Below are 14881 nucleotides of genomic sequence, written 5' to 3' on the forward strand. Positions count from 1 at the left end.
CTGCTCGGGAGATATTTAGGAGGTAGAATCCACCTGACTGGTACAGGGGAAGAGGGAGGAGCAAGGATGGCAGCCAGGTTCGTGGCTTGGGTGCCGGGTGAGTGGTGATGTCATCCACCGAGATGGGAAACACCAGGGAGAGATGCTGGTTTCAGGAGATAATGACAAGTTCAGTTTTGATACGCTGCAAGGTGAAGACAGATGTCCCTGAGGCCCCTATTTTTAGGGACAAGGAAAAGGAGACTCAGAGAGAGCAAGCAGCTCGCCCGGGGTCAGCTAATGAGCAGAGGCCAGGCCAGCGCTGCCCACTGGCCCACACTGCCTTATCAGAGCTTTAGGGCCTGGGACACCTCAGAGCTCCACTGGCGGGCTCTCAAGAGCATTGTGTTCATTGTTTTGAAAGTTCATCTATTCTCCAGGCTTAAGTTCCAAGATGAGGTCAGAAAAATGCAGGACACGCAGATGTCCTGGACACTTGAGCAACCTGTGTGCAACCCTCTGAGGCTGGGGCGTCTCCATCTGCCGGTGTGGGGGGGATCACCCCAGCTTTAGCAACAGCAATGGCACAGTCACCGCCGCCAGAAAGTGCTGCTCTTTGTGGAGGGGAAACTTGAGGGTCATCATAACACTTAAGGATGGAGCGTCTCCTATGAGCCAGGCATCCTGCTGGATGCTCGGCATTATTTCACTGATGGAGGTGTTATTATCCCCGTAGTATAGATGAGGACACCAAGGCCACGAAGTAAGTGTAGGAGTTGGTACTCAAACCGGAGTCCCTTTGATTACACCAGGCTGCCTCAATAGTTTTCACCTGGACATGACAGGACAAAGAATTCTGGGATTGCACAGCATCTGAGCTGGAAGTGGGAGGGGGCTACACAGCTTCTGGTCCAGCAGTTCTGGGGGCAGGACAGTAATAACCTGCCCAAGATACCCCTCCAGTATCAGACATAGCGGGCCACCCAGGAGCCATGTCGGAGGGAGAAGAAAGACCCAGGGTGGTCTAGGGATAGAACCAAAGGGCTCAATGCCTCACTCCAGTGCTCTTTCCACACACACTGCCCTCCATGAGTGAATCTGGTTGATTGGGGTGTGAAATTGGGAGCTTTTCACTTCTCTCTGAGGTCAAGGTATCCTTGTCACTCGAGTCTAAAAGGATAGACACTGCATAATAACCTTGTTGGTTTGTGGTTCAATAAGAGACATAAAGGGGCCACTGGACCTTCTGTTGACCAATGGAGGACCCAAGAGTCATAACCTAATTAGCACATCTTCTGTTAGCTTGGGGTGGCAGGGCCACTTGGGCTGGGATCCTGTACAGCTCTAGGGCACTCTGTGAGGAAGATGCTAAGAGAACTTAGAGGCAGTGTAAAGTCCAACTTGACTGAAGAGAAGAGAAGGAGGTAGGGGTGGTAATGAGCTATGTCATCAAGACTCTTCCAGATGCAAGGAACGGAAGACCCAACACCAGTTGCTGTGGCACAAATATTATTGACTCATGTAACTGAAATTCCAGGAGTAGCACCAACTTTAAGGTCAGGCTTAATCCAGGGGCTCCGACAAGGTCTCAGGGCTCTTTCTCCATCTCCTGGTTCTGCTTGCTGCTGTGGAGTCTCCATTCCCAGCCAGGCTTTTCCCCCAAGAGGGCTACCAGCAGATCCAGGCTTACTTCTTTGTGGTTCCAATTTCAGCAAGAGAGAAAAAATGCTTTTTTTGTCTAGAGTCCCAGGACTGTCTCTCACTGGCTCTCATTGGTTCTATGTCCATCCCTGACCCAGTATCTGGTGCCAGGAGGATGCCATGCTCAGGCTGGCCAAGCAGATTTTCATGCCCATCCTTGGGGCTGAGGATGGAGTTGGAATGACTCAAACTTCAGGGACTGAGAGTGGGAGATGTGTGATTTCCAAAAGGAAAATTTTGGTGCTGTTAGTGTAAGAGGGGTGGATTGTAAAAACAGATGTCCACTATAGAGACTTTGTGGAGGTCACTTCACATCTCTGAACTGCTTCCTCATGTACATGGAAACTCAAGGGCAGAAACAAACTCTTCAAGAACAATAACCCAAACTGCTCTCACAGGGTCCCAGCCTCTTGTGCAGTGGCCCTTGGGCATTTCTTAGCATCCCCAGGAGGCACCCCAGACAGATTCATCAATAGGTCCCTCAGTGCCAGGTACCATTGCTGCCACCAGTCACATTTCCACCACAGCCAAGGCTACAGTGCTTCTGACGTGTCCAAGCTGTGTGCTGGGCTGCTGGTGTGCTTTCTGGCCTCACCAGCCATCGATGTTTCTAGAAAGTGTCCCAGGTGATTGGAAAGCCAGGATTGAGACCCACAGGCTGGATCTTTAAAGCAACAGCAAAGTGAATGATCTAGGGAGTGGTCTAGAAGAAGGGAGACACTTGCCTTCCACCCTTTTGACCTCTGACCTCTGCTTCTCTCTCTGACCTCTCTGCCCACTCTTCTTGGTCCCTGAGACAATGGACCACCCAGGTTCCCAGGCTTAATACTGCAGCTCTTTTTCCCACTTCTGGCCAGGAACAGTGCACCAGATTCTCCAGGGGCAGAGACCTTCAGCTCCAGTGTGAAACCAATGTAAAAGAATCAACAAAATACAAATCAAATTAAATAAACTTATGTTAATCATTAGCAGAACAAGAGCAAGCAGCAGTGTGTGTGTGTGTGTGTGTGTGTGTGTGCGCGCGCCACCCCATTTGTGGAGTGAGTGGGGAGGGCATATTTACAAGTGCTTAAAAAAAAAGTTTCTTCTGTTAGTGGCCGGGTCCTGGATAACTGACCCTCGACAGCATCTGATGCTCCCAAGACGCTTCTGTCTTGTCTCCTTTGATGAATGTGTTCTGAACCTGCTCTGAACTGGCTATGCTGGATACTAGCTGGGAATACGACACGGCCCAGCTTTCTAGGTGCTAATAGGTTGATGAGAAACGGCAGAGATTTTTGCAGAAAGGAAGAAGTAGGACATATATTTTAATGATTGAACTGTGGACAATCTGGACACCAAAAAACAAACCTTTGCTTTGTTATGTACTTGCCTAAGGTCATTGCTTCAGTTTCCCCTGTTGCAGAGCAGAGCCAGGACTGGGGGGAGGGGAAGATGGGCACCGGCCTCAGGTGCGAAATTTAAGGTAAGCGACAAAAAGCTCAGTAATCAAGATAAATAATATTTTCATGCAATCGTTTAAAAATAAAAATTAATGTTAAAACGTCCATGATGAGCAAAATATCAAAATTTTATACAGTCAGGACCAGACCCTTTATTTGCATCTCATGGCCTCACTTGCTTCACCCTCATCCCAGCCTTGGTTCCAATAAAATGTCATTTTTTTTTTTTTTTCACACACACACACTATATTTTATTTTTACAAGAGATAAATAGACTGACACCAAGCATTGTAAATGGATGACCACAACAAAAGCAACAATGATTGCAATTACCAAACACGAAACACACTCATATTATGTCATAATATTGACTAAAATGTCATTTTTATAAATGGCCCGTGGGCTGTAGCTTGCAGATTTGATTTTTTTTAATATTGCATTAAAATATTACTTATCTTGACGACTGTGGGTTTTTTAGTACTCTCTTAAATTTTGCACCTGAACTGAGGTCTGCTTGCCTCACCCTGGTCTCTGTCCTGCTGCAAAGTGTCCTTGACAATGGAGTTGCCAGGTGAAATACAGGATGTGCAGTGGATTTGGATTTCACGTAAAGTATATCCCATGGGATATACTTAGACAATAATAATATTCATTTATCTGAAATTCAAATTTAACTGAGAATTGTGGATTTTTGTTAAACATTTTTATTGGAGTATAATTGCTTTACATTGTTGTGTTAGTTTCTGCTGTATAACAAAGTGAATCAGCTATATGTATACTTATATCCGAATTGTGTATTTTTAATTGCAAAATCTGGCACCTCTACTTGATAAGTATTATATCACCCCGCCCCCTAATATAAGGCAGGACTTAGTCCCACAGCATCATACCCCGGCCACCCATGTACACATACATTTTACACGCTATAAAAGCGACGCTCCTGAGCACTGACACCGTTTCCATAGGACGTTCCTCCCTTGACCTTCCTCAGCCTCTTGCCTTACAGTTGCAGCCACTGAGCCTGACCCTAATTGCCTGGGCCCTCCTCAGCCTCCAGAAGCACCCTCCACTCAGGGTCTGGGCACAACTTACTCCCCACCTGCAGACCAGGTCCACAGCCCCGGCCCCCTCGGTGCCTCCTCGGCGTGTCCAGATCAGCCACAGTCCTCTCATTTCAGCTGGGTCCCCTCCAGCTCTCAGCATCCAATTTCATACGAGGAGTGGAGAACAGGGCCGGGAGAACAGTGGGCAAACCTCCCACAGCAGACGGTACAGCCATCCAGGTATCAACGGCAAACCAAAAATGGCAGAGAACGGTAGGCAAGTAAGGCTTGCAAAAGCCAAGCTCAGAAAGGCAGGTGGAGCCAGAAAAGTGAGAAGATGACCAACAGCAACTTTCAGAGGGGCCCTGGGTGCTGGGGCCAACCCTCGGAGGAAGGATGGGCTCGTTACAGATCAAACAGAACTGCTGCTGCCCACGGATGAGACCTGAGACGGAGACAGGGAGGGAAGACATGACAAGAGAGGAAGAAGAGAGAAGGGAAGGAGAGGGCTCTGGGGGGCGAAGTGCGGTCCACCCTGTCAGAGGAGGGCAGGCGTGTCACAGCTGAACTGCTGAATGCAGAACTCCGGTGGTCTCTCCCGCCAGCGGCCAGCTCAGAGGGGGCTTCTGGCTCCTGCGCATCCTGCCCCAGGTTTTCAAAATGTGGGCTCGCATCAGAATTACCTGGGACGCTTGTTACACAATTCCCATCACCGGCCATCGTCCCAGATACACCCTCTTAGAATCTCTGCCATGAGTCATAGACTCTGCATTTACAACACTTCGCAGGTGGTCCTTGGACACACTGAACCCGACGTCAGATAGACACCTTGTACCATGAAGGGTAAAGGAAGGATAGCGGCTGGCCTCTATTTCATAGCAGACATCTCTCCGTATCCTAGGGGTCCATTCACTCGAATATGGCCCAGCCCGGGAGGCTGGTGGCATTCTGCAAAACACACCTGCGGGGGTGATGAAGATGACAGGGCACGCAGAGGCGGTGAGTGTACGCAGCCTCTGTCGTACAGAGCAGGACAAGCCTGGAAGAGACGTCCAAAGTAGGCGGGGCGCCGTCACGCCGGAGTGGGCGGGGCGCCATCACGTCCGAGTGGACGAGGTGCGCGGGAAGCGGGCCGACTTTGCGCCCGCAAGGTCAACAACGTGCAGCTTGGCCGCCTCGTCCCTCGCCCACCTCAGGAGTCCCCAGGGAGCGGAGCCAGAGAGGTGGGCTCCTGCCTAGATCTCGCTCTCCTCGAGAATCTCCTCCATGGTGTGGATCAGGGTGAAGTCCCCCTCGCTGCTCTCCGACACGCTGCTGCCCCGGGGCCAGGCTGCGTGGCCTTGGCGGGGCAGGGCGCCCGCCGCCCCCAGGCCCTCCGCAGTCAAGTGCAGGAGACGCCCACCGTGGGGCGAGGGCCGCGCCTTCTGCAGCTTGCCGGAGCCGGTCCCCTCCGAGAGCTTCTTGGGACATTTCTCTAGGAATCGGATGTTCTTCCCCAGGACCCAGGCTCTGCAGCCCGAGTGGTGGGCTAGCAAAAAGCGGGCCCACTGCTTCCGCAGCTCGGCCTTCACCTGCCAGGTGAGAAGAGGGCGGGGTTACTGCCTGGGAGTCACTGAGTCATGTGTCCACTCAGCAAATGTGTATTGAGTGGCTACTCTGGACCACCCTTGGGAAACCTACCTTCTCACTAGGGGAAACGAACAAAGAGAAGCAAACAGATACATGTGAGCAGAGCAGATGATAGTGACACCGTGAGGCCTTTAAGCAGGACAGTGGGGTGAGGAGACTAAAGTCTGAGATAGGGTGTTCAGAAAAGGGCTGTGTCGAGGTGACATTTGAAACCTGCCTGGTGGATCACGGGTCCCTGCTTGAAGATATAGAAAAGGCAGCAGTGAGCAAGACGGAAGAGGTTTTGATGTCAAGAGGCTTACATTCTAGCGGAAGGAGATAGAAATCCATATTTAAACCTGGGATGGGGGGAGGGGAAGATGAAAGGGAGCCAGAAATTCCACCAACTCCTCAAGTCAGGAGAAAACTGCTCTGGCCTCTTCCCCTCCCCCTTTCAAGCCTCTTTCTGGGGGAGCAGAGAGTTGGTTGGGGGCTCTGCAATAATATTAATAATAAAAATAATCATTGTTATCATGCATAGGACCTTTACCATGCATCCCTGGGGTAACACTGCAGGGTAGGGACCATTGTTATTCCCATTTTACGGACGAGGAAACTGAGGCTCAAAGAGCCACAGTGACCTGACTAATGCAGATCTCCTAAGTGGGTGAGTCACGGCTTGAATGCAGATTTTTGGACTCCAGAGTTACAGCTGGTAACTGTATCACACTTTGATACTCCCAGTGCAGCTCCAGCGGGGCCATGGTTGGGTTCTGGAAAGAAAACTCATCCCAGTACCTTTCCCCATCAGTCTAAGATGCCTGCTGCTCTCTCTACTGGATGTCTATGGTACCCATTTGTCCCAGGACGTGCTGGTCACTGCACACCCCCCCATGGCACCATCATGTAAACCGAACTCTCCAGGGGCAGTAGGATGCCGGCCCCAGCCTCGCAGGGAGCTAGGATGGCAGCATGGAAAACGTACCTCTCCATTGGCAAAGCAATACTGCAAGGCCACAAGTAGTCCCTGGAATGAAAGGAAGAGGTGGCGTGAAGCTCGACTCAGTAGAAGGTGTGTCTGACGGTTACTTGGAAAGTCCACAGACCGGCCCTAGTCCTAGTAGCCCCTACAAGAGGCAGGCAGCTACTTGCTTGTACTAACTAGAGTGAATCATAATGATTACGTTAACTCGGATTTCCATGGGGTCTCTTCCTACTTTGACACTCACCACCCACATCAGCCTAGGCATTTGCTTACATGCTCACAGGTCAATGATGATTAAACCCTAAAGGTTCTGCATCATTCATTCAATTATATAAATACTGTACAAGGTGACCGTCCCATTTCTATTTGTCCATAGTGGGCAATGGCTAATTTTTTTTGCCTGATTTGCATCCTTTCCTGACCCTCCCCTACTCCCTGGGCTTCTGGCAGGGCTGTCAATCATGTGGTCCTCATGTTCTAGGAGGGCCATCACCACAATAAACAGCCCAAATGGTCATGTGACCCAAGCAGGCCCAATCTCAGTTCTTTTCACCAGGAAAGAAGAGAAAGTTGCACCCTCTTCCCTGCTTTTGCCAACTTTATAGTCAAAGTTAGTCTGGAGACACTCAAGGGCATCTTCCCAGCTACGTGGAGAGCGCCCGTCTGAGGATAAAGCCAACATAGAGAAAAGCAAAGGCTAGAGATGGTCAGAGACAGATTTTGATGATATTGTTCGAGTACCTGGATCCAGCTATACCTGATCCTGAAATTTTCATTTTTGTGAGATAGTAAATACCCTTTTCTCTTGTCAGAATATTTCTTTTGAAAAGATAGATCATTTCATGCCTGGGGTTTACCATCACACTTAGATTAAAATACAATATCCTAACCACAGGAGGAGCTAAGGTGATGTGGCCTTGTGTCTGTGTCACTGACCTCACCTTGTACCACGCTTCCCCTCAGCTACTGTATTCCAGCCACACGGACCTTCTGGGCGCCTTCAGCATCTCAAGCTAATGTATTAGGTTGCTGTATAACTAAGTGGGTCAAAACAATAAAGATTTATCATCTCACATACTTCCTGTGGGCCAAGAACCTGGCCATGGCTTAGCTGGGTATTCCCGCTCAGGGTCATTCTTCTGGTTGCACTCAAGTTGTTGGCTGGAACTTCGGGTATCTGAAGGCTTGACTTGCTTCCAGGACAGCTCACATGCCGGCAAGTTGGTGCTGGTTGTCGGTAGGAAACCTCCATCTCCCTCCATAGAGCTTCTTATGTGTCCTCACGACGTGGCAGCTGGCTTCACCCAGAGGGCGTGACCCAAGGGAGCAAGGCGGAGGCTGCAACCCTTTCTATGTCCTAGCCTCAAACATCACACACTTTCATGTCCACGATACTCTAATGGTCGCACAGGTCAACCCTATTCTGTGTGAGAGGGCACTACGCGAGTCTGTGGAAACCAGGAGGCGAAGATGACCAGGGGTCATATTGGAGACTGGCTATCAGCTCATTTCTTCCTCAGGTCCCGTTGTCACACTTTATGTTCTCTGGACCATTCTTTCCTCAAATCTCTGCCTAACTGGCTTCTCAAAATTCAGGTCATAGCTCAAATATCTCCTAAAAGAGAAGTCTTTCCCCGCCACTCAATTTTTGGTAGCCGTTCCAGTCACAATCACACTTCTCTATTTTATAGTCTTCAGAATATAAATAACCAGAATTGTTCTTTATTTGTCAACTTGGTTATTATCTGTCCCTCCCCGCCCCCTTCCCCCAACCAGAAGACCACCTTTATCTGGTCTTTTCACTGCCAGCTATTGGAAGGGGGTGGGCGTGCTTTCGGTGTGCCAGAAGTCTCACAAATGAGTTGGGTAAAATAGGATTCCTCATCACAAGTGTGTCTTTCACTTCTTCAGGTTCTTGAGTCATGGTTTGAGGAACATCCTGGAGTCTGGTTGACTCTCATTCTAGATGAAGCGAGTGTGAAGGGAGCGGTCCCACGAACAGATGGCTGTCACTCCGTATGTCACCACCACTTGGCAGTCTCTCCAAAGATCCCTTGACAGCAGGAGGCTGGTGAAATTCTCTAAGCAATAAGCCCTTGGGAGAGTGAAGGGTCCCCTAAAGCAGCAAGGAAAGGAAGCTGTTGGGTCCAGTGCTAATTTCTAAGGTGGAGTCACTAAGATACGACCCACTGAATGTGCACCTGCACATCTGCCCACCCGTGCTCTCAGCTCTGCCTGGCGGGCTGGAGGGGAGCAGCGCGGGGGTGTTCAGAGGTGCGTGGCCTCTGTCCGGGCACAAGCTCCTAAGTGTGTTTCTAGCTCCATCTGCAGAGCTGCTCTGATTCCTCGCCTTCCTCGGTGGTGCCTGGTGGGAAGCAGAGCTCAGGCTCCTGCAGGACCAAACAGTCAGTGTGGTAGCTGGTCTCCAGAGATGGCCCCAAGGATTTCTCCCCTCCTGGTAGGCGTATGTGACCCTTCACATCAAGAGATGGACCATATCTTCCCTCCCCTTGAATCTGGGATGTCCTTGTGACGCCTTCTACCAGCACAATGTGGTAGAAGTGACATTCTGGGACTTGCAAGCCTTTGCCTTAAGAGGGTTGGAAGTGTCTGCTTCCTGCCTCTTAGAGCACTTGCTCTTGGGATACTCCTAGAGTCCAGCTGCCATGCTCTGAGATGCACAAGATACGTAGAGAGGCCACATGGAGAACTTAGGTTCCTAATCGATAGCCCCAGCTGAGCTCCCAGCCAACAGCCCATGTCAACGTCCAGCCGTGTGAATGAGCTGTCTTGGACGTTCTGGCCCAAATCAAGCCTTCAGATGTTTGCAGCCCCATTCAAAGATGACATGTATCAAAAGGTTCATCCTGCTGAGTCCAGACAGCCCAGCTTACAGAATCATTCAAGATAATAACATAGTTACTGATTCAAGCCATGAAGTTTGGGGGGAGTTTGCTACACAGTAATGGGTGACCCAAACATGCTCCCTTGCCAGGGAGTCTGATAGGCTAGGATCTGTCCTACAAAGAAATCTGTCCCACAAAGCTTGCATGAGCGTCTTATCTTCAGCTGGCCTTGGGTGTGTGAGATCAGCTGATCAAGGGGGGTCACATGACCGATCAAGTCCTCAGAGGAAAAAAGGCCACCAAATACTACTGACATAACAGCTGTAATTTTTTGTTTTGTTGTTGTTGTTTCCAATTTGGGATTACTTTTTAAAGAAGATTAAGACCAAGCAACCTAGGAAACCCAAGTGACTAAACTTTAGCCTTTGAAATCCCCCAAAAGATTGAAATAAATTAAACATGGTTTCAAAATGAAAAAACGTTACCAGTGGGTGCTCTGTCTCCGTTCAAAGCCACATGCAATTCAGCTCTAACAGAAGGTGGAAAGAGCCATCGTCCAGTTGCCCCCGCCATACCTCAGGCTCTGTCCCCTGGGCCCTTGGTGAGTGTGGGGATTCGATGAAATTTATTTTGACCCAAATAAAGCCACTCCATCAGTCTCAGCCATCTGAGCCTTCGCAGCTTAGGCTCCAGACATATGAGTGGAGAAGTCATCTAGAAAGTTCAGCCCCGGCAAGCATCCCTGGAGCAGAGGTGAGACATGCCTACTATGTCCTACCTGGATTCTTGACCCCCAGAATCATGAGAAATAATCAAAATTAGTGTCATTTTAATCTGCTAAGTAATGGATGACAATTTAAGCCACGGATAACCAAAACACCAAGGTACCTTAACCACAGGTGGCCTCCTGTTCCTAGTTTCAGCCCACACACATCTGTCAAAGTCCCGAGAGCCTCCTGGTCTCTACTCACTGTTCATTTTGCACAAACTGTGCAGAGAACCCAGCAAAAATAGGCGCTTAATAAAAGGCTTCATGCTGACACGGTGAATATGATTGTGAGTCACACCAACTATTATAGTGCAGGAAACAAACCACTTTTCCCTTCTTAGTCACCGAGTCACGCTGGCAGGATTAAAGCAACATTTCCATCTCCACACCCTTCTAATGCCAAAGGCCCTCGCCGATAAATCCTACTGATACCAGAACTCTCTTTCCATCTTCGGGCTCTCGCAATTTCGAGTGTGTTTGGATCAAGGGCATTTTGTTTCCTCCAAAGCCAAGGCATCCTTGTTCAGACGTCTACTTACGTGGAAGGAGCTCAGAGTCAACTGAATGAAGAGTCGTATATATCTTGGAAATCCTTCAACTTGATCGTCAGTGATGAAAGAGAAGAGAATCTCATGAACACCCAATAAAGGAATGAGGACCAGTGTGGACTTGGCCAATCTGCAAATAGCAATCAAATATGTGTCATGAAAGCCACCTTGGGAACAGGCAACATTTCCTGCTCTTCTGTGCATCCTTTATTGTAGCTCTAATGGCATTGATAAATAGTTGATTTTCCCGTTTGTCTCCTTGGCTACACGTCGAATGCCTGAAGGGCCAGTGTGGTCTTGTTCACTGATGCATCCCCACACCTGACTCATGGAAGATGCTCAGAAAACATGAATTGGATGAATGAATGAATGAATGGATTCCTCCATATAATGATATACCTACAGATCTTAACGTTTTGTTTGATGGATAGAGTTCCATGCACATGGCTGTCACCGTAGGACATTACATCCCCTACCAGGTTTGACAAGTTTCCCATTACCTGGCTAGCAGGTGCCTCTATCTCTTTCTCTATTTGGGACTTCCATTGTCAGTGCTTTACGGAGCCTGAGAAGGGAAAGAAAATGACTTGCCCAGGGTCACGCAGCCACTAAGTGGTACCTCCTAGCCTGGAAGTGGGGCTTCTGACCTCACACTCAGGCCTTGCACACTCCTGAATCAGGATTCTGAATCAGGATTCTGAATCCTGAAGCAGGATTTCATCATCTGCCCCCAAGCTGCCCCCAACCCTGGTGATAGCAAGGGCAGCAGGAAATGAGAAACTGATCTTCCTCGTAAAAAGCGCTGTGTGGAAGCTTGCTGTTGTATACACTCTACATAAAAAAGACAAACATTCCTTTGTACCACCCACGTGCAAATGCACAGCTGGGACCCAAACATTCCATACTGCATACTGGTGGTTCCCAAGTGGACCAACTATTAGAATTCCTTATGGAGCTTTTAAAATATATATTTTTTTATTGGTTGGCTCTCTCTCTCTATAGCTTCCTGAGCCCCAATGTCAACCCCCTGAATCAAAACCTCTGGAGGTTGGATTCTGGGAGTGAGAATCTTTAAGGGACTCCCCACAGGATCCTGACAAGCAGCCACGTTTGGGAACAACTGCTCTTCACCATTGAGCTGCTTCTTGATTTCAAACTAACTACATTAGCAAAGGTGACTCATATTCAGGGCATAAACAAAGCTACTGTCTGATACACATTGGGAAAAAAAGAGCTTAAATTTGATGACTTTTTTAGCCCAAGTCCTTGTCTTAAAGGGCCAAACTAGGAGAAGGTTCCTCCCCACTGAATAAAAGCCCCATGGAATTAAAGATGTGGAAACAGAGAGGGTCAGCAGCCCCTCATAGGCAGTATCTTCAAGAAGGTTTAACTTCATGCAAGAGAAAGCGCTTACTATGAAACTTGCATCTGTGAGAGTCATTCAGATGCAGTGTTATCAATGAAACAAAAAACCTCACCTTTGTGCCCTGGAAGGACCTAAAGCCTATAAGAGTTGAGCAGGAGTCACCAAGGAGAGGGACTCCCCCCGAGCATATGGGCTGAGCGTCCCAGGGCCTCGATGGTCAAGGGGAAGCCGAGGAGTGGGGAGTCTGAGACACAGGCCCTGGTTACGTGGTTCTCCTGAGCCGAGCTCACACTTACTTGCACACCCACACTCAGCCGTGCACACTCAGCTGAGCACATTAAGGTGTTCCCAAGGAGAGACTATTGCAAGAGTTCTGGGTTTTGCTTGTTTGTCTAATTTCCAGGAGTGTTTTAAAACCCTGTAGCTCAGAGGTTGCCAAGTGGCAACCATGGGTTATAGCTGACCTGCAGACAGTCTTTGCTTATGCTAGGTAGTGATTTTTGCTGTTGGAGCCATCCTTTGAAACTAAGGTGATTTCAAGCAAAGGGGTTCAGATCTTCAGCTTCCTTTGAAAAATGGGGAGATCTGGCCATGCTGGGCCCCAGTTCCTGCTTGGCAATTGTCGGCTACAGCCTTTAGAGGGAACACGTGTTCTCCAACCCAACCAGCCTCCTTGGCCCTTGCAAGTGTGTGAGTCTGCGACCCTTGCTCTGCGTTATATGGGTTTTAATGACACATACTTACATGCAGACCCATGTCTTACCATCAGCTTATTCTTGGGGCCATGCTACTACCTTATGCTTTTAAAATAAACTTTTCATTTTGGAATAATGTTAGATCTACAGAAAAGTAGCAAAGATCATGTAGAGGGTTCCCACATACCCTTCACTGAGTTTCCCCTAATGTTAAAACCCTACAGAACCATGGTACCTTTGGCAACACTAAGAAACTAACGTTGGCATATGGCCAGTAACTATACTCCAGACTTTATCCAGATTTCACCAGTTTTCCCACTTATGTCCTTTTCACATTCCAGAATCCAATCCAGGATCCCACACTTAGTACAGGAGAATTTTTAAGGAATGACCATCTTTTTATGAGGTTTTGGGCCATTTTAGTAACTGCCACCTCTCTGGGTGGATGTCAGAAGGAATTTCCCTCTCCTCACCTGATTCTAAATTCTCCTTGGACAAAGGACTATTTGCGTCTCTGTTCAGATGAAAATCCATAAATATCTATAGCGGCATCCTCTTATGAGCTGTGTTTATGCCTGTTTTTCATCTACAGTCATTTGTTTATTTAAATGGTTTAGTTTATTGCTGTCGGTTAGCTCTTCAACAAATATTGGGCATCTGCTCTGGACATATGAGCGAGTACAGTGAGGAGGAGGAGCTGGGGCCAAAGGCAACGAGACACGGGGACAGACAGTACCTGGGGCCTGGGTTCAAATCCCAGCACCGCCAATGACTAGCGATGTGGCCTTGGGAAAATTATTTAACCTCTCTATCTGTAAAAATGAGGATTATACTACTAATAATATCATATGAAATGTTAAAATAATAATAAAAATATTATTAGTAATAACTGCTGACAGTGTCATTGTCAGGATTAAATAACATGAGGCCAACCCTCAGAATAAATGGTACCCGATACATGATGTGCAATCAATAGCATGTAGCTATCACCATTTTTAAAGAATCTGTCCCTGTCCTCAAGTTGCTCACAACCTCAGTGACTTGGATTATTTTCCTTCCATGTGTGACATTTTTCTGAAAGTTCTTTCAGAAAGGGGTCTGGGGTTTAGCATGTTAAGAAATGATTCTCCTTTATAGGTTCCTTAAGAGTTCTGCCCCATGCATCACACGGAAAGTTAAGATCGTTTATCTAGGAGGAGAGAGCCACCTCCATGCTGGGAACCACAAAGGACAGAGAGCTCCCTCCAAGCTGAGGGGCCACTGATGTCTGTCCACAATCCGGGGACGTTGCTCTTTCTCCAGGCCTGGCTCAGCTGTCCCTGTCCAGACCAGGCAGGCAGCTGGGCTGGTTACAGTTTCCTTCTTGAATGGTAGAAGCCGGGGGATGAGGGCTAGGACTACAAAAGGTTCTCCAGCTCCTAGCCACTTGCCTCTTTGTCAAGGTCTAAGTGTGTTGTTTAAACTTTCCTAAAATATACTCCTGGGTGGGGCGGGGGGGGGCGCAAATCTTGAGAACTACATTCTGAAAGTTTTCAAAATCTGGGAGAGTTGTAGGCCGGGCTGTTCCTACCAGTTAGGACAAAATGCATTTGGGCCCCATTGCCCCTTCCTCCTTACCCTAGCAGGGGGCCCTAATGGAAGGGGATGTGGAAGAGGAGAACCTTTCAACGTGGAGGAGGGCAGTGTGAGCTGGGGGTGCTCATGACCCGCTGGGGTGACGGGAAGCAGCCTTCCCAGAACTTAGAAATGAGGAAGTTAGCACTGTTGTGACAGAGAGATGGGCAAATGTGCTTCTCGACGCTGTAGGATTCCCTGGCCCAGAGAGTAAAATAAGGTGGCCTGGGTGTGTCCTAAGAGACAGAGCCCTTTTTGCTAATTAATAAGCATAAACTAATCAAC

The 14881-nt window shown here is 48.5% G+C and overlaps 1 protein-coding gene across 1 annotated transcript in view; it reads right to left on the minus strand.

Moving 5' to 3' along the window:
* Positions 1 to 5400: 5400 nt before the first annotated feature.
* The window catches only part of GLP2R (glucagon like peptide 2 receptor), a 47269-nt gene continuing 37788 nt past the window's right edge, over positions 5401 to 14881 (minus strand). Inside the window, exons 11-13 of the mRNA XM_061175925.1 lie at positions 10913 to 11051; positions 6759 to 6800; positions 5401 to 5736 (exon numbers count right to left, since the gene is read on the minus strand). Coding sequence (XP_061031908.1) covers positions 5401 to 5736; positions 6759 to 6800; positions 10913 to 11051 — 517 coding nt within the window. The remainder of the gene's footprint in view (positions 5737 to 6758; positions 6801 to 10912; positions 11052 to 14881) is intronic.

This window comes from Eubalaena glacialis, chromosome 19 (assembly GCF_028564815.1).
Source record: "Eubalaena glacialis isolate mEubGla1 chromosome 19, mEubGla1.1.hap2.+ XY, whole genome shotgun sequence".
NCBI classification, from domain to species: Eukaryota; Metazoa; Chordata; class Mammalia; order Artiodactyla; family Balaenidae; genus Eubalaena; species Eubalaena glacialis.